This window comes from Salvia hispanica, chromosome 3, assembly GCF_023119035.1.
Source record: "Salvia hispanica cultivar TCC Black 2014 chromosome 3, UniMelb_Shisp_WGS_1.0, whole genome shotgun sequence".
Classification (NCBI taxonomy): Eukaryota; Viridiplantae; Streptophyta; class Magnoliopsida; order Lamiales; family Lamiaceae; genus Salvia; species Salvia hispanica.
Genome location: NC_062967.1, coordinates 6718219 through 6740495, shown reverse-complemented (window position 1 = coordinate 6740495; position 22277 = coordinate 6718219). Strand labels below are relative to the sequence as shown.

The 22277-nt window shown below is 39.1% G+C and overlaps 4 protein-coding genes, 1 long non-coding RNA gene and 2 other non-coding genes across 8 annotated transcripts; 4 read left to right on the top strand and 3 right to left on the bottom strand.

Moving 5' to 3' along the window:
* Positions 1 to 690: 690 nt before the first annotated feature.
* LOC125216644 lies at positions 691 to 1067 on the bottom strand. Its single transcript, XR_007175441.1, has 2 exons — positions 975 to 1067; positions 691 to 861 (listed from the first exon to the last, which is right to left on the bottom strand). It is a non-coding gene; the product is annotated as an uncharacterized LOC125216644 (long non-coding RNA).
* Positions 849 to 3306, top strand: LOC125216643 (probable pectinesterase/pectinesterase inhibitor 51). The gene is made up of 2 exons (XM_048118401.1): positions 849 to 1941; positions 2501 to 3306. The coding sequence occupies exons 1-2, from the start codon at positions 951 to 953 to the stop codon at positions 3196 to 3198; spliced, it is 1689 nt and encodes a 562-aa protein (XP_047974358.1). The 5' UTR covers positions 849 to 950; the 3' UTR covers positions 3199 to 3306.
* A 1063-nt stretch (positions 3307 to 4369) lies between these two features.
* On the bottom strand, positions 4370 to 13531 carry LOC125210844 (pullulanase 1, chloroplastic). 2 transcript variants are annotated; one of them, XM_048110447.1, is made up of 28 exons: positions 13231 to 13531; positions 12370 to 12505; positions 12232 to 12284; positions 11967 to 12075; positions 11597 to 11733; positions 11294 to 11493; positions 11058 to 11207; positions 10727 to 10787; positions 10310 to 10430; positions 9716 to 9806; positions 9503 to 9596; positions 9310 to 9405; positions 9009 to 9149; positions 8798 to 8848; positions 8414 to 8484; positions 8241 to 8333; positions 7304 to 7394; positions 7091 to 7162; positions 6760 to 6816; positions 6274 to 6342; positions 6058 to 6114; positions 5909 to 5983; positions 5673 to 5761; positions 5416 to 5493; positions 5182 to 5320; positions 4966 to 5075; positions 4781 to 4880; positions 4370 to 4683 (listed from the first exon to the last, which is right to left on the bottom strand). In XM_048110447.1, the coding sequence occupies exons 1-28, from the start codon at positions 13459 to 13461 to the stop codon at positions 4573 to 4575; spliced, it is 2883 nt and encodes a 960-aa protein (XP_047966404.1). In that variant the 5' UTR covers positions 13462 to 13531; the 3' UTR covers positions 4370 to 4572. The 2 variants fall into 2 exon arrangements, with proteins under 2 accessions (XP_047966404.1, XP_047966405.1); XM_048110448.1 differs by having other exon boundaries at positions 9503 to 9585; positions 10314 to 10430.
* A 683-nt stretch (positions 13532 to 14214) lies between these two features.
* On the bottom strand, positions 14215 to 15180 carry LOC125209153. Its single transcript, XM_048108761.1, has one exon. The coding sequence runs from the start codon at positions 15178 to 15180 to the stop codon at positions 14215 to 14217; it is 966 nt and encodes a 321-aa protein (XP_047964718.1).
* Positions 15181 to 17026: 1846 nt separating this feature from the next.
* On the top strand, positions 17027 to 21171 carry LOC125209151 (endo-1,4-beta-xylanase 2-like). Its single transcript, XM_048108760.1, has 6 exons — positions 17027 to 17194; positions 17575 to 17951; positions 18029 to 18188; positions 19377 to 19750; positions 19833 to 19978; positions 20429 to 21171. The coding sequence occupies exons 1-5, from the start codon at positions 17027 to 17029 to the stop codon at positions 19969 to 19971; spliced, it is 1218 nt and encodes a 405-aa protein (XP_047964717.1). The 3' UTR covers positions 19972 to 19978; positions 20429 to 21171.
* On the top strand, positions 18521 to 18716 carry LOC125217240. The gene has a single exon (XR_007175657.1). It is a non-coding gene; the product is annotated as a U2 spliceosomal RNA (small nuclear RNA).
* LOC125217278 lies at positions 20972 to 21168 on the top strand. The gene has a single exon (XR_007175692.1). It is a non-coding gene; the product is annotated as a U2 spliceosomal RNA (small nuclear RNA).
* Positions 21172 to 22277: the final 1106 nt, after the last annotated feature.

Here is a 22277-nt window from a genome sequence, read left to right as displayed (position 1 = left end):
GACGTGAAAATCGCGTATATATAGTGTTTCGAAAATTTAATTAAAAAAAAAAATTGCGCTGGCTAATCGCCAGCCTACAAGGGCGGTGAGCGCATCAGCCAGCGCCCGAGAATCGGCGAACGGACCGGCGAGCGCTTGCTGATTATAGTGAATGCTCTGAGATCTAAAAAAAAGCTCATGGTCCCACGCGCCAAGGTTTAATTAATCCAAGATGATTCAATAATTTTTTTTGTGTAAAAACCCCGAATTTGGCTAGCTAAAATTCCAATTTGGGGGACCTATTGAGAAATTGCATTGTAGTGCACATGCACGTGAACAGTGATTTATATGGGTTCGACAATCTATAAAATTCCTTTCAAATCAACGACGACAAAGTTCAAGCAAAGGAATAGTATTCTCGATACTAAACATCAAGAGCTTAAGAAATTAATAAAGCATGCAAATTATAGTGCGAAGCATTATTAAATTTCTTATTTCTCGTATCTTAAAGAGGAAATAACATTAATATGTCTCTCTCCAAGCAATTCATACTATATGCCTTTGACTTTGAATCTTTTTGGTGGCTTATATCAACTTGACTTGAAACACTATTTATATTCCAAAATATCCATCTGCGTTTGTACTCTCAGCCTCAAACAACAATTCAACCACCAATTCAGACCCATTTTACATGAAAATAGCAACGAAACCTTTTTCTTAAATTGGTATAAAACCATTTCACTCCATCAATATTTCCCCCAAAGGGAGTGCTGAATTAACATTCTAACTTTTTTTTCCTAAGGGAATACCCAATTATACTATAACGTCAACCGATTGGGTACCCCTTGTGCAATAAATTCAAATAACTCACCATCATCTCTGCTGTGAGCAACACAATTCGTTCATCAGTAATTACACAATATGCACCATTGAATTAAAAAAAAAAAAAAACGAATCGCCCCACAAAAAAAATGGCTGCAGACGACGAGACTCACCGGAAATCAAAATTCACCGCCATTTTGGTGGTGGTTCTGATCTGCTGCTCTCTCATCCTATTCACCGTCATCTACAACATCTACACCCCCCACCACCGCAAGTTCCCCGTCTACTCCAACGCCGCCGTCATCCACGGCGCCTGCAGGGCGGCGCGCAACCAATCCGGCTGCGAGGCCTCCCTCAAGTCCGAGTGGCGCGCGGCGGGGTCGTCCCCCGCCACCGCCCTGCAGGCGATCAACGCCTCGCTGCAGGTGTCCACGCGGCACCTGCGCGAGGCCATCGCCACGGTGGAAAAGATCCTCGACGGGTCAGCGGACAACGTGAACCGCTCCGACACGTCGAGGCTCTGCCTGGAGGTGCTCCGCCACTCGGACGCGCGCGCGGCCATGTCCGCGGACGCGGTGCCCCGCGGCGCGGACGGGGTCAGGGACGCGCGCGCGTGGATGAGCGCGTCGCTGGCGTACCAGTACGGGTGCATGTCGGGGCTGAAGAACGTGAACGACACGCCCCTGGTGGCGGAGGCCGTCGCGTTCTTCAACACCACCCTCATAGGGTCCACCGCCGACGTGCTGGCGATGATGGCGAGCTACGACTACTTCGGGGAGGAGACGAGCAAGTGGGGCCCGCCGAAGACGGAGCGGGACGGGTTCTGGCCGTCCCGTCCCGCCGCGGGGGAGGAGGTCGTTGGCGGGGTGCCGTCGGGGATGGCGGTGAATGTGACGGTGTGCGGCGGCGCAGGAGGGTGTGACTACGAGACGGTGCAGGGGGCGGTGGATGCGGCGCCGGAGAATTCGAGCGGGCGGTTTGTGATATGGATCAAGGCCGGGGCGTACAAGGAGACGGTTCGGGTGGGATTCGAGAAGAAGAATGTGGTGTTTTTGGGAGATGGGATGGGCAAAACGGTCATTACGGGGGCCCTCAACGTGGGGATGCCCAGAGTATCCACCTATAATTCAGCAACCGTTGGTAAGTCCATAAATGTTGTTTCTTCCTATTCATATTCCACATCAATTATTGACGTAAATCACATGTATAAAAAACAATAGCTAACGTATATATTTTTTGCCTAAAATTCATAAACACAACTTTTTAAATTGTAATCTATCTTTATCGTGTCTATAATTTAGAATATTTCTTAACAGTGAAATAAAGGGAAATCACCAAAAATGACTTTTTGAATCTTGACAGTGAAAAAGTAATATTATTGCTCAATAATGTAGCTGGCAAGTGGCAAGGGTATGAATCAAACATAGATTTTTGTATCCCTTAATCCCAATGTCATTATATTGATTTTTAGTGTAAAATTTATCAAGTAAAAGACATATGAAAAAAATGATTAAAATATTGTTAATAGTAAAAATAAGATCCACCAAACTACTATAAACGTTAGAGAGTACTAGTACTATTTTTTAATGGAACCAAAATTAAAAAAAAAAACAAGTCTATTTTTTTAATGGAGATAGTAGAGTATATTTTTAGGCACAAGATTAACTAAATAAAATCTTTAACAATGATCTTATGAAAGGTGTTCTGGGAGATGGATTCATGGCAAGCAACCTAACAATCGAGAACACAGCCGGCGTAGACGCACACCAAGCCGTGGCATTCCGATCCGACAGCGACCTCTCCGTGTTAGAAAACTGCGAACTCCTCGGCAACCAGGACACCCTCTACGCCCACAGCCTCCGCCAGTACTACAAATCCTGCCGCATCCAAGGCAACATCGACTTCATCTTCGGGCAGTCGGCCGCCGTCTTCCAAGACTGCCTCCTCCTCATCGTCCCGCACCAGAACGAGCCCGAGAAGGGCGACAACAACGCCGTGACGGCCCACGGCAGGATCGACCCGGCCCAGTCCACGGGGTTCGTGTTCCGAAACTGCGTGGTCAACGGCACGGAGGAGTACATGGCGCTGTACGCGGCGGACCCGGCCGTGCACAAGACGTACCTCGGGAGGCCGTGGAAGGAGTACTCGAGGACGGTGTTTCTTGGCTGCACGCTGGAGAGTTTGGTGTCGGTGGACGGGTGGATGCCTTGGAGTGGCGATTTTGCGTTGGAGACCCTCTATTATGGGGAATTTCAAAATAAGGGCCTCGGCTCGGATACGTCCAAGCGGGTCAACTGGAGTAGCGTCGTGCCGGCCGAGCATGTGGATTCGTACTCGCTTCAGAACTTCATCCAGGGTGATCACTGGATTCCTAACACTCTCTCATCATCTTTGTAACTACATATAATTGAATATTTAAATTTAAAAGCTTAAATTCTAATTAAAGGACTATCTTTGGTGGATTAACTATTTCTTTTACCAATTTTAATTACCGGTGAAAGTATATTTTGGACTCTTACATTATTGTAGTATCACTTAACGAAAGAATGAGAAATAGCAAAGTTGTACCACTATACTTAGCGGTGCTCTTGAGTTGGATGGATCACATGTGTTGTGGGGCACCGTTCAATTTTTCGTCAAAACACAACTAACTTCGATGAAATAATTGAAACTTTTCTCTTGGTCATCAACCTTAGATTTTACTGGGAAATGGAGTATATTATTTTATATCCGAAGGCTTTATATGATTAGATTGTATTTTAATGCATGCATGATTCAATGTACATCAAAATTCTGAGACAATAATTATATCCTTGTTTGGTAATGGCTTTTATATATTGACTCGCACAAGATACAGAAAATTGATCAACAATGTTATACAAATATAAAAATCTTGTTTAATAGGGTTTTGGCCCTTTTCTATACTTTTTACGTGTGTCCGTCGGCCATCGCTACTCTTGATGGACAAATAAAATACTCCCTCCATCTCATAGAAATTGGACATATTTCATTTTTTCATCGTCTCATACAAATAGTCATATATCCATTTATTGTAACCTTTTTCTCCTTCTTTTTACTTTTTCCATTTATGAGCCCACCATCCACTACACAATTTTAACTATTTTTTCTCCTCCTCTCTTACTTTACCAAATTACGCATTAAAACCCGTGCCAACCCTAAATGGCCAATTTCTATGAGACGGAGGGAGTAAATTTTATACTAGTTATATTGCAATTTTCTTATAAATTCTGAAAATCTGGTCATTATAATTGGTTTATTACTAGTTAATTAGATGCAATTGTACGTTCCTTTACATTTATACTATGTAGCAATATTTATTTATATTTTTATGTAACAAAATTAAATAGATGCATAGCATATAAAACCAAATTTTGTTAAAATTTGCTGTGGAATAAAGAACGGAGCTTGGTCAAAATTTGATCCAATTTCAATCTCTTTGTTCTATTTAACCATAACAGTACGAAAGAACACAGTAAGAGCAAATCGGTTTGAGCTTTTAATGAATTCACATGGTGATACTGAACCTCCAATCTCGAATTCAACCTGATTTGCGCAAAATAAAAGCCTATATTAATTTCATCAAGTGTATTTCCCATCTCAGCTTTTGGTTATTACTATTAAAAATTGGCTGAACCAATTCGAGTCAGTTTTTTATGAGGTAAAAAATATTCGTAAAGCATAGCATCTCTAGTCTCTACAACATGAATGCACTGGATTTGATAAGTCTGTTCACATGTAGGATATGGTCTCTCAGGTGGCTCGACGTTCGACGAAAACGGAAGTTGTCCTTGAGGGTATTCTGAAAGAGCCCAAGGTTGAGTCATACGCCGACTCATTGACAACGTGATCACTTGAATCCACCTGGAAGAGATCACCGCATTATACAAGAATATATGCATATGAACTGGAGTTTGTATATCATAGTGAAAAGTGGTTAAAGAAGAGGGCAAATAGGAACCTGCACTGGGTGAAGTTGTAGATCTTTTCCCCTAAGAGATGGGCTGGTAAATGTGACATCCGTGGGGCACGCGTTGATTAGAACAACGATGTACGAGTAGCTGCAAGCATAGTCCATACATATGTTTCACACAGTAGGCATAAATGTAAATGGTTTTTTATATAAGACTTTATGGTTTTACTAACATTGGATCTAACTGCATAAGTCCAGGAACTCCATTGTGTCCATCCTCGAGGCTCATGACAATCACACCGGGGATTGATGATGAACCAGTATTATGAAATCGCACTCTTTCCTGAATGAAGATGTCAAACGTAAATGAGTGCATTGATATGAGCCTTAGTTCTTGAATCCATCTGATTTGTAAAAAAAATACATAACAGTTTTTATCCTCTAATAACCTGGATTGCGTTTGCTGTATGCAGACGAAAAAGTGGGGAAGAGTATCTGATTCTAATAAGGCTACAAAAGTTGTCGAGTGCTGCAAGGATGTGATTTTGTTGAGGCTTATATCCTGGATCTGCCAGTCTGATTTTCATTCTGCAGAAAACAGGAAAAGAAGCAGAGTTGGGCAAGAGAAATACATCGCATAATAGTTACTACTATGCTATATGATTAAGGGAAATTATGCTTACAATGGCCAATTTCGCTCATTCTTTTCTCTTGGAGGAAGGCCAACGCCCCAGTTATTAGAGTTGTAGCTGAAGTCTAACCTGAAAGATGAAATTGGAGGGTTGTAGAGTTATCAAGAAATAACAACTTGAGAGAAATCAACTTATTGCACCATGTCAGCAACTCCCCAGTAAGCGATAGTTCCACCAATTTATAGTTCCATCAAAATCATAACAGTAGCGTTATGACTTTTGAATGAATTGAGTACCTCTTGACCTACCTATTGAACCAATCGCCTGAATTATATGAGTCACGATCTAATGATTTTGATCGCAGAATCTCATCGCCAGCATGAAAGAAAGGTATTCCCTACGATTAAATACATGTTAGATGAAAGCATAACATACCGAGGAAAATCAAGTTTTTACCATTTTCAGTTATAACTATGAAGGTAAACAAAAATCTGGATCCAACAGGATATATTAAGACAACTTGAATATAGAACTCATTAAAAACCTGGGAAAGTGCAATGATGCTGGTTGCCAAATGGTTCGTCCTACATCTTGCATCCAAAGAGATATTTACCGGAGTCTATACATAATAAGGATAGTATTAATTACTGTATATCAGCAAGAATTCCTGTGCAAACAAAAAATGAGAGTTACCTTTAAACTGACAATGTCGAACAAGGTCTCATTATCATGAGCAGAGACATAATTAACCTAATTACATAAAATAAAAAATAATTGAAGACGTGAGCTTCTTCTTAGTATCAAATAAGAGCACTTGCATATACTATGAAATTTGAAGACTTTAATTGACTGACAGAAAGATTGCATATTGAGCAACCTTCATTTATAAATAGATTTGGCAGCCCTTACTGTTTCTATGGGGGATGAAGCATATGCAACAGGTACCCCATCATGCGTTGAAACTTCACATCCTTTAACCTGCTTGGTAGCAAGGGACCAAAAAAGGGGATTTTGTGATAGATTATGGAAAAATATTGGAAGATATGTATTCTTGATAATAAGTTTAGCAAAATATAATTTCATAGTGATTTTTATGAAGTTCATATATTATGTACGAGAAGGTGTTCCTTTAATACTTATTATGCAGATTTTTTTAAAATCATCTTCATGGGGAAAAATTTTTAATGCTAAACTTTTGATTCTGTAGTTCGATGTTTTCTTCAATAAAAAATTTCGATATCTTTTGGAGCTGTGCAGGTAAAAGCATGAAGAAGAGTGTGCAAGTTATTTGATTGATTTAAAATTTATAATAAAGCCTACTGGAACATATTGTGATTGTGAGTGGTTTGCATAAACAAAATATTAACAGATAATAGCTGATGAGAACGTGTTTACCTCGTGGCCCTCGTGGTTGGTTAGAACATAATCCTTCAGATTGGCAGCCATCCCAACCTGCCTTATATAACATGACGATGGATTAGTCATCACACAATAATTTCTAGTAGAAGAAGATAACAAGAGTACTAAAATCATCAACCCCTTGAAGCCCATTCGACACGAGAAATGTGACTAAGCTAAGAAAATGCAACCTATTGTGAAAGTAAAGAGTGTCTATCAAAAGCTTGCCAATTTTTCACTACTAATCCGTTTCAACTAGGAACCTAGGCTAACAGTTTGTTAATTTATCAATTTATTATGCAATAATTTCTGAAAATCTTCAAAGTACCTGAATGTGATCCTTGGATACAGCAAGCATATGTTCCATCGTAGATTTGCTTCCATGGTCATGATCATTGGGCTGAAGAAGTAAAATGACTTTAGAAAAAGTTTTACAAAGTTTTGATGAGAGAACCGAGGAGTCAGTAAATCAATTATTGAAAATTCACAAAGCAAAATGTTGGATAAAATGGAGTTAACTGGACTCCATGATGGGGATTACCTCAACCAATAAACCTGTTGCGAAACCTTGTTGAAGTACAGGTCCAAAAGGAGATCCACCAAGCACTGCATCTCGAATCCGGTCGTTGAAGCTGAAATCATGTTTCTCCGTTATTTAGTTGCTTGGAAACAATTCTAAATTCATGTTAGGTAGTATAAATTATGGTATCTGCCACTTTTAATGCTTAAAGCATTAGGATAAGTTCCGTATAGATAAGATCCTTCAGTCAGCACAGGATTTTATCAGGATTAGCTTATCTGGTTAAGGTAAGGATTCAATAGTAACACTGACCATAAAAGTCTTTGAGACGATCTTATCATATATGATGCATTTATGAGGTAAACTTGAACACGGCCGACCAAAATCCTTAATAATGAAAATCACAAGGCTTAATTAATTGTTGCAAACCTTTACCATATTTTCAATTTTCAACAACTTTCAAAATGCAGCAATTACAACATTCAACAAGCTGTCTTACGTGTGCTGCTAAGATGATGTTAAAAATCCATTAAATATTGTGTCAAAATTGCAAATTGGGTAAAGATCGTGTTATTTGTGACAATTGACCCAAATTAAAAGGGTTGACTTGTTTTTGTCTAAATATGAAAAATAATTTCCACAGTTTGGAACCGAGAATGAGATCAAGATGCTACCTTATTAATGATAATCATGTTCTATGCCTCTGCGGTAGGTAAATAAAGCACATTTTTATTATTGAGTTTTTTATGGTGTTTTAGAAGTGAGCTTACACAATTTTGGAAGAATAACTATGATGCCACAGTGATATGTGCTCCTGATTTAAGGATAACGAAGCAGCTAACGAATGATCTAGGATGTGATATTTGACATACAAAGCACAATATTCTTGTTAGGGGATTTTAGGTGAAGAAAATGATGTTTAACCCAAGTAAATCTAGATGGCTAGCAAGACTTATACCTTCCGATTCCAGTTCCAGAAATGTTGAACTGTGATGCATTAACGCCACGCCCGTTTCCAGCCACTTCTCCAAAGTTCCATCCTTCACCGTATCTGATAATGAACATGCACACAATGATGAGGCAAGTATGAAGAACAAAAGAACCAAAAATAATTCAGTTCTTCACACATACATGTAGATGCTAGAGCCTTCGACTCCATCGTTTTCTTTCACTAAATTCTGAAGCATACTTCTGGCCTTTACCTGCAGGCACTCAACCAAGATAAACGAATTCCAATGTATCATAAAAATCAAGATAAAAAAACCTATTGATCACCGCTACTTTTACTTTTCAAACTTTTTTACATGAATATCCTTCACCATATTCAAAAGCTAGCACATAAGTTAGAACTTAGCAGTATAAAACTTATAAATATCTCACAAGATTTTGAATGAATAAAAAGTTCACAGTTTATCAGAATAGTTAGAAATCATTGACATGTTGTCAAAAATTATGGCCTTGAATGGTTAATGCACAGCTTCACAAGAAAAAATTTCTCATTAATGCAGCTCATACCATTGTGCGCTTCATAATATGACCCATGAGGTCAAAACGAAATCCATCAACCTGCAATACAGATAGAAAATCAGAGAAACCATATCAAAATAAATTTTTATAGGCATAATCAACCATGTCCACTATGAATCTGTACTAAGATCCTTAAATTAGCGAATGATTCATGCAGCACGGAGGGAGATGATGATACAGGTAAACAGAAAAATGACACCTTGTAATTAGTGGCCCAGTGCAAGAGATCATCAATAATCAGCCTTTCAACCATGTAATGTTCGCTGGCTGTATTGTTTGCACATGTACTATGCTCGATAAAGCCATCAAGGTTCCTTCGGATGTAGTAACCTGGAACAATCTGCAAATAAATTCATGTTATGCATATAAATTGAATCTCCACTAATAACATGTACATCCCTGAATTTTAATCCAAATTAATATGCAAATGACCACATTTCATATGAAACAAAAGATATTTGTAATCAGTTTATCGACTTGGATGAGCATTTCCACGTGACCTTGTCCAAGACAGAGTTCTCGTCATAGGGACCATTTGCATGCAAATGGTTGTAAACAACATCGAGTACAACACGAACGCCAATGCGGTTTAGAGCCTGCAATAAAATACACCATCATGGTTAGACCTCAAAGTAACACGAGTCCCATTAGAAATGATGTTACTCTGAGTCTGCTAGTCAGACAAACATATACCTGCACCATCTTGCGGAACTCGAATATGCGGAGGGACCCATTAGGATTACTAGCATAACTTCCTTTTGGGACACCCCATACAACTGGATTATAGCTTTTCAGGCGCAATTCAAAGGGCGTCCAGATAAAGACATTTAACACATTGAATCAATCATGAAACGCATAATGGACACATAAATTGCTCTAGGTTATCCTTAGGAAACAAAATCTTACCCCCAGTTATACCCATCTGCATCCTTGATAGATGTGATGCAAGCCTGTTGTTCATCCGAGTCAGGTGGAAATGATTCAAGCATCTGAGAATCTGTGTATGGTCTTGTATCATTCACAGCAAAACCAAATAGCATAAAAGGAAATATGATCATACAGAAATAGTCATACAAAATACAACAAGTTATTTAGTTTTGAACAGAGATATATCACATTCTGCACAAATTTTTAACATATAGAACTGGTATTTAGATGACGAAATAATTAAGAATAATTGAACAAATAACTCCAAAATAGGATGTTAAACAAAACTATTGCTGTGTATCATGCTTATATGGAAGGGGCAGGATCACAGTAATATCAAAAGTTTTATGCAAAACTGCAAGTATAAGCCAGGTATGAACATATAAAACTGAAAATATATAAAAGATGAAACTTCACATCTTAGGACCTAAGATTTTTGTGTTCCAATTTTAATGTCCTTCAATTGATGCCAACATGCGCAGTAACAAATGATGGAAGAAATGATTACTTCAATTGAATCCAGAGAAAAACTATCGAGATGGACCAGAAGCAGCATAATTAATAATTTTGTACCTACAGTCTGCCATTTTCTCTTATCGTCATCAACTCCAGCAAAGTGGTAGGTAGGAAGCAGATGAACATGTGTGATACCAGCATGTGATAACTTCTTCAGATGAAGCATTCCAGCTGAATCCTTCAAGCAATAACAAACTTTAATGAAATAGGATATTTAAAGTCACAGCAGGCATAAATACTTCAAGTATTTTATCATTCTAGTTTCTAGGTTGGGTAGGATCGTGATCTTTTTCTCTTTATATTTCCTTTGGTAAAGGCATACGCATAATACAAGACTAAGTGCGTTCAGGCTGACCAATTGCATTGAGATATGTAAGCTCCTGACTAATAATTAATAGATAAAGTGAAAATAAAAGCAAGAAGATGCGGATGGAAGAGAGGAGTCTAGCACAAGAAAATGGTTGCAGAGATTACAGGGCAAGTAAAGGCAAGGTAGCCACCACGGAACTCAGATGGAACAGTATCATCACTGGCACTGCAATAAAAGGTTGACAAAAGCCACAAGTAGCACACATCAACAAATTAGTATCTATCTTACTTTTTATATACGACTTGCTCAAAGCAATTGCATTGCTAAATAAAATAAAGGGCAAACGAGTTAACTGGTCTCAATTTTGTTGACTCAGATTTCTTAATGTTACCGATAAATTTTCAAAATATGAATCATAAAATCCTTTCAGCCTCAAATGGCTTACCATATATCTCAACAAGGATTTGAATAAGACAAGCTTGGTTCATGATTTACCTGAAATCTCTTACATGCAACTCGTAAATACTGATATCAGAAAATGACAGAAGATCTGGTTTTTCATCTACCAAATGATCCCAAGATTCAGGTTTTAGAGCCTCAGAAGTAACATTGACAAAGAGGGTTCGCCTTCCATCAGCTGACAGCCTACAGTGACAAAAGATGTGGCCATGTTAACCCTAAGTCTCACTAATATAACCATTAACATCCATGAATATATATAATCAGCATACCCTCTTGCATATGGATCATTTGCAATACATTTTGTAATTTGCAAGGTGCTAGGGTGGTAGACATAGACTTCATAAACATAGTAACAGCCCTCCCAAGTCAATGGACCTTCAGCACTCCAGACACCATTTGATTCCTCAAGTTGGACAACTTCTAAGGGATCACCACCTTCAGGTTCTCCATAAATAAGCACACTCACTTTCTTTATATATCAAAAAAGAAAAATATACTCAAATGATAATATGAATGATTCATAGTCAGTATTTGGGAGCTGGGAAAAATAAAAAAATAGGAATAGCATTCACCTGTGCAGTAGGTGCCCAGAGATGAAGAGAAACAGAATCAGATGAGAAAGTTGCACCAAGAGGACCATCGTAAGAGAATAGTTCATCCAGAACACCAGGTAACTGCAGACCGGTGATGCTAGTGCATTCTTCACCAGCTGCATATCGTTAAATTTTCACAATCCATGTGATCAGCAAGTCACTGAAAATATTCAAAAGCTGAGAAAACTACAGATGTAACGAACATCATTTAATCAGCTAAGCAATCCGATCGGAACAAAAGTCTGTTTTAAAAATTAGGGTTACATCCTCAAATGTACTGTTATGCGGGGAACCACCAACAAGTCCGTTCATGAGATTATTAAAATGGATGCTGAAACATTTCACTTACAGCTTAACGCAGCAACAGCCAATTGGTATTTCAGTAAACTGTTGACATCCAGACCTGGAGGAATTTGGAAGGATTTGTAATCGTGGATATGAGGAAATTTTTCAATTACCTAACAACATAGAGAAATCAAGAAAAATAAACTTTTCATTAGAGGTGTAAACAACTATCTGTTTCAATGGACCACAAAAGATAAGTTTGCTAAGCTGAAATCCTCACTGCAAGGGAAATAGGGAATATAATTTTTTTACATTAGTAAGTGCCTCACATGTTTCGGGAGCCTTTCTTTACTTGGTTCAAGCTTAATCTTAACATCATACCCTGTTCAGAGAAAGGGTATAAGAATATAAGATGGTTATCGAGTTAAAATAAGAATAGACAAGGATGCATTATTAGAGAAGCTAACCTCCAATTTTCCCATTTACTGCAGAGAGAGAGGCATCTTTACTTCCATATAGACAGCACGAACCATCTCCAACATCCATATTCCAGGCAATTGTATCCTTACCAACCCAAAATGCTCGAGAATGCAGCATGATTTCCTGCAAGAATATATAGGTGCAAGAGCTGAAGGGTATTAACATATGAAAAGAAAAGCCTTTTTCAAAGAGAGAGGTAAACATATTGTATGTTCAAGTCTTGTCTTGCCATTGCCCTTATCCCAGAGTTTAAAAAAACTAGAATGTAAGAGTTACATGAAGACGAGACTACTTTCAAAAGGCTGCTATAAGAACAATAAATCATATAACCAAATTGTTCCATTATAATTGAAAGAATCCATTCATGTGTATTCCCATTTCCATGAGAATACATCAATTAGGTAATGTATTTACTATAATGTTCTCTCTCATAAATCCCTCACTGTTGGGCTCCGTAGCCTGTGAGGACACACCAAGATGGCTTATACCAAGAGAGACATCATCTACACTCATAAGTTACTGACCAAATATCACCCACTCACCTACCTAATCAGGGTGTAATTTTGGGCGCACAACCAACACTCAGCTTCATCAAATGAAGCCCATGGTTCATCGGTTTCGAAATCATGCTAATACAATCAAACGGATCTCCAAGACTCGTTGATTTACACAACCGAAGCAGTTGAATTATCCTGTTTCTTTTCCCTGGGCACTCTCTCTCACTGAGATACCTTAACGAACTACCACAATTCCCCAACCCCCTCCCCATTTATTGCGCGTAATTCACCTTTCATCCCAATTATACAAATTAATTTAAATAATGTGCTCAAAATAAGAATCCGTATTACCTGATCCTGAAGAGAAGAAGGGGGAGAAGTAGGGCCGTCATCAATGGCCATGGCTGAAGAACAGGGAAGTCTAGGAGAAGCTCTGAGCTTGAGAATTCGGCGGGAGCCACCCGGTCGGCGCCAGGGTAGAATTGGCGGTGGTGGCGGGTGATGGCGGAGTTGGAAACGTGGAGAGTTGGAATTGGTGGAGGTGAACTGGAACTGAAGTGAGGAACAACGATAAAGTGACATTTTTTCAAATTGCAGTTGGAATTCTGCTCCACTTGAATCCGATTCACTTTTGCAGTGTAAACAAATAAATATCAAATGCAAAATATCTCCATTGTTCTCGTAGTACATTAATTTTATTTCTACAGATAATGCGCAATCCAACAAAAATGTTCAAGTTATAGGTGCATATTTTGAGTGGCACATAATTTGTACTGGATTATTGGATTGCTTAATTTTGATTTCTACTTACATTTGACTCTTCACAAACCATCTCTTAAAATCTTGATCATATATTGATTCTAGATTTATTTTTTTTCCTACTCTAACAGACATATCTTCAAGCTCTGATTAAAATCAACCAAAAATCATCATCTAGGAGTATGAAGGTGATTTTTAGTTCGACTAGGAGTACATTAGATGGAAAAAATGGTTTCAAAGACCAATTACAGTATAAGAAATGTACAAAAACATTTTTTGCACTCCAAACGTATAAAGTGCCTTCAAAAAAATCTAATGCGTATCATTGAGTCATAGAAATGACGAACAACAAAATGTTAAAAATAATTTAAATCAAAACATCTTTGACAAAGGAACAAAATTTGTTAGTAGTAATATAGAAAGAGCAAATTATGGTTCCAAACCACTACATAAAATGCAACGAAGAAGCAAATAGGCATTAATTTATGTGTGAACCAAGATGTAAGTGGTGTAACTTGTGATGAAAATTAAGAAAAAAAATCCTTCCAGCTAATTGGATACCCTAAAGGTAAACTCCTAAACCGAAATTTCATTAGTAAGGGGTAGGTCGGTATGATCAAAGTCAGAATGCGGATCCATAGCAATCTGAGCCAGCTTAACAAGGCTAGCCGTGGCCAGCATGGCCTTAGCATTCATATCATGCTGCGCCCTAGCGCTCATGCACTGGCAAGCCGTGAAAGCCGCGTGAAACAAATCATAGTTCTTAGCCGGGCGGAACAAACAATGCCCCAATATCCTGAGAATCGGCTGCATGAGCTCCCACGGCATGCCGATCCGGCCCCGCTTCCCGTCCCCCTTGTCCTTGTCGGTGTCGCAGCCGGACCAGAGCCTGCAGAACTCGCAGAAGTCGAGCTTGGAGCCGACGGGGAGGAGGGAGACGCGGCTGTAGTAGAGCTCGAGGGCGACGCCGACGATCTTGGCGCGGCGCGTGGAGCGGACGGTGCCGTGGGGCTCGAGGGCGGGGGTGATGAGGGCGAGGTGGAGCTCGGTGGAGGCGCTCCTGGAGGGGGGGGTTTTGTTCTCGTGGTAGACGGAGGGGTGGGCGAGGTCGGGGACGGAGACGGTGGAGGCGAGGCCGCCGCGGGAGGAGGTCTCGTGGGCGTAGATGGCGAGGAGGACGGACTCGAAGCCGGGGAGGGGCTTGCTGAGGGCGGCGCGGGAGAGGTAGACGCCGGCGAGGGTGGGGAGGAAGCGGAGGACGACCAGCTGGAGGTGGGGGTCGGCGGAGTGGAAGGTGTCGTAGAGCCAGGCGCAGAGGTTGTCGTTCACGGCGCCGGAGTCGGGGCGCCGGAGGAGGGTGGAGATCTGGGTGGCGACGTCGGGGTCGTGGAGGAGGGAGGTGGCGGGGGTCTCGGAGGAGGAGAGGTGAGGGGGGAAGTACCGGAGGATGGCGGCCAGGGATTCTACGGCCGCGCGCCCCTTGCTGAAGGGGTCGCCCCATTTGTTGCGGGCTTTGCCGGATTTATCCGGGGACTCGCTCATTGATGATGGCAAAATGTTTCTTCAGATTGGATTTTCCAAATTTTGTTTTCTGTGTTTTTGTTTGGAAAAGGAGGATTATTGGGAGGAAATTAGGATCTTCACTAATTAATCAAGGGTAAAATGTTACGAACATTAAGTTTTTAGTCAGCTAATTATAATTGTAAAAATATTATGTATCTTCTTATTTTTATTCACTTTATATACTATGATTAATAAGCCTTCCGTCCACGAAAAATAGACCACATTCGCTATTTTTGATTGTCCACGAAAAATAGACCAAGTTTAAAAAAGGACCCACATTATTTTTACTCCATCTATATAATTTTCCTATATCAAACTTTCTCCATTCCAAAGAAGATGACCCATTCTTTGAATGACATAAAGTGAATAGAATAAAGTGAAAGAGGAAAAATAAAGTAAAGATAAAAGTATTTCCATTTTTAGTAATAGAACACATTGGTTATGATAAACTAAAAAGCAAAAGTGGATCATATTTGGTGGGACGGGAGTATATGTTTACCTTAGAGCATCTCCAAGGGAAAAGGTAAATTGAGAGGTAAAGATAAATAACTATCATATTTACCGTTTCTTAATAAAATATCATGCTTCAATAAAAAAGTATCAGAAGGAGGTATTATATCTTCTTTCATTTTGAGAAGATATCTTTATCTCTTATTGGAAGAAAATGTAAAAATTAGTTATTTTTGTTTACCTTCTTAATTTACATTTTTCTCTTAGAGTCCATCATTTTTTAGGAAGGTATAATTACCTTTTTAAAACGATAAATGAGAAATATACCTTCTCAACTTAGAGCATCCACAATGACGGTGAGCGGCCGGCTAGCCGATTCTCGGCGCTGGCCGGTCCGCTCGCCGAACCATTGTGGGCGGCGAGCGCCAATTCGGCGAAAAAATAGGCGAGCGCTGGCCGATTAATGGTCGCTGGCCGATGCGCTCGCCGCCATTGTAGGCTGGCGATCGGCCAACGGTTTTTTTTTATATATATTTAATTTCCGAAACACTATACATACGCGATTTGAACGTCATTTTCATTTGCACCGCTTGTTTTAATGAGTTTTTCTCTCTCTCTCTGAATTCCTGACAAGAGCAATATCGCGAATTGGAGAACAACAACGACTCTCCTCCAGCCGAGCTCTCCCGTCTCGCGCGACTACAAACGCAGGTGAACATGTGGAAAATCATAAGTGAATGGAAAGCGACAACTGACCCTGTGAAGAAGGGGCTTCTTTTTAATTTCCTCCAAAGTATGCGGGCCGCAAAGGCGGCTAGCGCACGTAGTGGCGATGGCGGCGACGAGGAGTGAGGCGGGGCTCGTGCGTGGAAGCAGGAGGGTATTTTTTTTAATTATGTAATTTTTTTAATGTATTTTTATTAATTTAAATAAAATTATTGCACTTTCCCATATTTGTGTCGTAAATTTAATTCCGATTTTGCATGATTGTAATGTATTTGTTTTTTATAATTTTGCTGGCTTATGGCTAGACTATTGCTTATCTAGTTTCTTGTCCTACTAATGTAATATAAGGAGTTTCTTGTCCTGATGATGTGGCATGAGGAGTTTGAGGCTAGCCTGTTGCTACGGTGGATGATGCTCTTACCTTTGCTTTTAGGTAAGACGCTCTCACGAACAATTAAATGTAAGACTTGTTAAACTTGATACTTGCGTGGAGCTTCGTGTAAAAATACCTTTTTATGATACTATAGGAAGAGTTTTAACCCTTCGATATGAAGATGATTAGCTAACAAAACATACCCAAATATTCGTATGCAATAAGATTAATCAATAACAAGAGCTATATAGTTCGAAATCGGTTTTAATTATCAAAATGATTAGATTTCGCAATTCAGATTTGGTGGGCATGCAGCACTTGAAACCCTACAAATATCTGAACTTTTTCTTGGTTGCTGTGGAACAACCTTATCCTGCTGCCATCTGCGGTGGCGTGAACAATATGGAGAAGCAAGCAATGCCGATGGGGCTATTCTTCACCGAGGTGACTGTTTTTCCTAAGTTGAAGAGTTGTAAAACAGCTTTATTGGAAAATGAAAAAGCATGACCGACTCTTCAACTAACTAGTGAGATAAATATACTGAACAACAACTATATCCTGGTTTTTTTGGTGTTAATTTTGCTTTAGGGATCAATAGATACTGGTTTAGAAGTTTGACTTTGCTGGCCATCTTGTTCTGTGGAGTTAATTACACCAAATAGTTTCTTTGTTCACTGATTTGTTACCAATGAGCTGTGAAAATGTATGCTATGTTAGTTTTTGGATGCTATTGTGTGTGCATATTGTTGTTTTCCATATGTTCTTCCTTTCACCTTTAGCTCATCTCAGACAAACTGATCAAATTTCTTGAATTTATTTAGCAGAAGTTGAATCATAAATCATGTAATCAGTGCTCCGAGGCTGCTGCAAAACTTGCTCCCAACATCATAATGAACCATGATTTTTCTGGAGGACTTCATCATTGGCGCCCCAACCGCTGTGCTGCCTATGTCACTTCAGAAGAAACTGCATATCCTCGAGGGAAATCGGCTAAGCTAAATGGCCGTTTCGCTGTTGTTGCAAACCGTAAAGAATGCTGGCAAGGTCTGGAGCGGGACATCAGCAATAGAGTCACTGCAGGCTCCATTTACACCATTTGTGCTTGGGTTGGAGCGTCGAGCCTTCAAGGCGCCGCGGACGTGCTGGCCACTTTGAGACTTGAAAGCAATTTCTCTGCAGTTAGCTACAAGTTCATTGCAAAGTAGTACTAACTGTCTTTGTTGTCTTTTTTTACTATTGCTTCATGATTCAGTTTCTGATTTGGTGTTTTATAAGCAGGGCTTCCGCTTCCACTGATCACTGGGAGAAGCTAGAGGGCACCTTCTCGCTGCCAACTCTGCCCCGTCGTGTTATCCTTTATCTTGAAGGGCCTTCTCCCGGCATTGACCTATTTATAAGATCGGTTGTCGTCTCCTGCAACTTCTCCAGCCAGCCTGATGTAAGTTAATGCTATCAATCATAAAAAGTAAATGGAAAATACCTTGTTGGGTTATTTTGTTGCCTTTTATTAATGTGGTTCCTTGGTTTAATAGCAAATGTTATCTTTCAATGTGGTGATTCAGGTCATGGATGATACTTTGTTGAGTTATATTTTGTTCAGTCTAGTTGATGGTGCTACAAATGAGAATTAAAAATCAATGATAAAAAGCATATGCTAAAAGCTGGAAAAAGAGCCTTCCTATCTTGACTATTTCTCCCACATCGAATATGAGAGTAAACATAAGCTTCCAAACTAAGTATAAAAGTTGAGGTCCGTGAACAAAGAAGCTCATACCTTTCTCGGCCTTTTGGCTAAGATCAAGTGTAGTATCTGTTCTTATCAGTTTAATATCTGATATGTGGACCATCGGTCCACACGATATTAAATTTATTTTTTGAGGGGGAAAGCCCATCAAGGTAGCTTGCTATCTGGGCTTTCAAGAGTCGCCTATGCGTTGCACTGCTGCACAGGCCTGGCTCACCCCACCAATCTTAGTCTAATTTTTTATTTTTTATGAAACAATGCTTAATTTTTATATTTTGCTGGGGGAGAAGAATGAGAGGCCTAATGTTTAGAAGTTATCCTTATAGTACGTACATTTTTAGAAACGAATTTAGATGGTTCTCCATGAAGTGAGCACATTGGCCCAAAAATGGTACCACTAGTTAAATGAGAAATGGGCTGACACATTAAGAAGCCCAAAGAGATGGTGCATATTTAAGGCAAATTTGTATTTTTCAAAGGCCATGTCATGCTCAACTTGAACTCGAGATTGTTAGCATCAAACATTGATCATTCTACCACTGGACGAAACACACACACAACATCATCGACCTGTTTAGTGTCACGACAATCCCCTAAGTTATAGTATCTCTTAATTTTGGCGTCCCATTTTATATCTTCACTTTTTTTTCTTTGGTTTCCAATTTTTTCTTGAATTTTAATTTCTAATGTTTTAGTATCAATCTATTCTTGAGATTATTAATCCATTTTCACATCTATTCTATAATTTCATAATTAATATCATTACTATGTTTACTCTTTGGATGCTATTGTATGTGCATATTGTTGTTTTCCATATGTCCTTTCTTTCAGCTTTAGCCCATTGCAGACAAACTGATGAAATTTCTTTAATTTATTTAGCAGAAGTTGAATCATAAACCGGGTACCAATCAGTGCTCCGAGGCTGCTGCTGCTGCAAAACCTGCTCCCAATATCATAATCAACCATGATTTTTCAGGTGGACTTCATCACTGGCGCCCCAACCGGTGTACTGCCTATGTCACTTCAGAACTAACTGCTCATCCGCGAGGGCTAAGTGGCCATTTCGCTGTTGTTGTCAACCGTAAAGAATGCTGGCAAGGCCTGGAGCAGGACATCACCAATAGAATCTCAGCAGGCTCCATTTACACCATCTGTGCTTGGGTTGGAGTTTCGAGCCTTCAAGGCGCCACAGACGTGCTAGCCACTTTGAGACTCGAAAACAATTACTTTTCAGTTAGCTACAAGTTCATTGCAAAGTAACTGTCTTTGTTATCTTTTTATTTTATGTTTGCTCTATTGCTTCATGACTCAGTTTCTGATCCTGTGATTTGTAAGCAGAGCTTCTGCTTCCACGGACCACTGGGAGAAGTTAGAAGGAACCTTCTCGCTGCCAATTCTGCCCTGTCGTGTTATCCTTTATCTTGAAGGGCCTTCTCCTGGCATTGATCTATTTATAAGATCGGTTGTTGTCCGATGAATCTGGTGTAAGTTAATGCTCCTCCATGTGTCTCTCAGCTATATGTTCACTGTTTAGTGAGCTTTTACTGTTAAGGACTCGATCATATTCATAAAAAGTAAATGCCCTACTATATACATAGATACAATCACATATTTTCCCGTTTGACAGATGACAATGATTCACAGCACTGAAAAACCACAATGATAACGTTGATTGCTTATTTCTGCATATATATGAATGTATATTAGTTTGATCGAAGTATAAGAAATCACAGGTGATGGAATGTCTTCAAATTGGCATGAAAAGCATAGTTCATTGTGGTGGATAGATTTGCTAGTATTTTAGGTGATAAAATTGATGTACAATTACCCCATGTCATGAAGTTGTTCAGTCATTTGTATTCGATCCTTGTGTATTTTGTATGGTTTGATGAAAGACCATGTATAGAACATGTCTGATTACATTTTTGACTCAGGTGTAAGAACTAAAAGCAAGACCTCCTTTTGCTGCATCAAAGTCTTTTTGGACTCCAAATATTTCTCGCTCTTCTGAAGTCCATGTTCGTCGTTTCTGGCATGACGCTGAACTACATGTTGCTGCTATGTTAATGGCAATAGTCTTAGTTTGATTTGGAGTCAGTAATAGGTTGCTGTAAAATGCCATTAAGTTTGGGAGCTTGCTTTTAGTATAACAACTTTCATGTAAACTCTGATTTCTTCAGGACATGGATGATACCATGTTGGGTGGTTTTTTTGCTTGCTTTTACTATAACCTATGTTGTATCTTGGTTTAATTGCAAAAGTTATCTTTCAATGTGGTGACTAGGACATGGATGATACTTCGTTGAGTCAGTTTTTGTACTGTCTAGTTGATGGTGCTCCAAATGAGAACTAACATCGACAAAGTTGGGAAAAAAGAAGTCTTCGTATCTTGCACTATTCTCCCACATCGAATACAAGACTAAACCAAAGCTTCCAAGCATAGTATAAACATCTAAAGTCCGTGAACAAAGAAGCTCATACCTTTCTCGGCCTTTTGGCTAAGATCAAGTGTAGTATCTGTTCTTATCAGTTTAATATCTGATATGTGGACCATCGGTCCACACGATATTAAATTTATTTTTTTAAGGGGGAAAGTCCATTAAGATAGCTTGCTATCTGGGTTTTCAAGTGTTGCCTATGCGTTGTAGTACTGCACAGGCCTGGCACACCCTACCAATTTTAGTCTAATTTTTTATTTGATAAATGATCTAGTTCTTAATACCACTAGTTTATGTAATTTTGAATGTGTATAATTTTTCCAGGGCCTAAAGTGTTGTCTTTCTTAAGGTGTGAACGAATATAACCAAGGCTAATGAAAGCTCGAACATTTATGAGCTTTCCTTATTGTACGTACATTTTAATTAAAAAGTTGGATTTTTTCATCGTAATTTCTTAACTATTCTTGAACTATAATTAATTACTAACAATATATCTAAATATTCCTTTATCTATAGTAAGATTTGATAAAATAAGTGATAATGAAAACGAATTTGGATGGACCCCCAAAAAGTGGGCACATTGGCCCAATTATGGTATTTAAATGAGAAATATGGGCCTATACATTAAGATGCCCAAGAGATTGGTGTATATATAAGGACTTAAGTCGGACGATTGCATCGTTTGGCCAATCTACGTCATAGTCAATTTGAACTCTACATTTTTAGCATATACTACCTCCGTTCCCCAAAATTTGTTACACTTTGACCCGACATGGGTTTTAAGAAATGTAATAGAAAGTGAGCTGAAAAAGTTGGTGGAATGTGGGTCCTACTTTTAAAGTATTAGTTTTATAATAAAATATGAATAGGAATGTGTTAGTGGAATATGGGGTCCACTACTAAAATGGTAAAAGTGAAGTGTATCAAATTTTCAGGGACGGATCGAAATAGTAAATTGTACTGTATCAAATTTTCATGGATATAGGCAGTAAAACATTGATCATTTACCACGAGACAATCACACGCATAAATGCCATTGGCGTATTTAGTATCACAACAATCCCCTAAGTTATCTATCTCAATTTTAGCGTCCCATTTTATATCTGCACTTTTTGTTTCTTTGGTTTTCATTTATTTTTTCTTCAGTTTTACCCTCTTTATCCCATAAAGTTTTTCACTTATTTCTATTTCCATTTGTCCCACAAAATTTGTCACATTTTACTTGTATTGTTTTTTATAGTGGACTCTAAATTCCACTAACTCATTATATTTTATTATAAAATTAATATTTTGTATGAAAAAATAGGACTCACATTTTCATTAACCTTTTTCCAACCTACTTTTC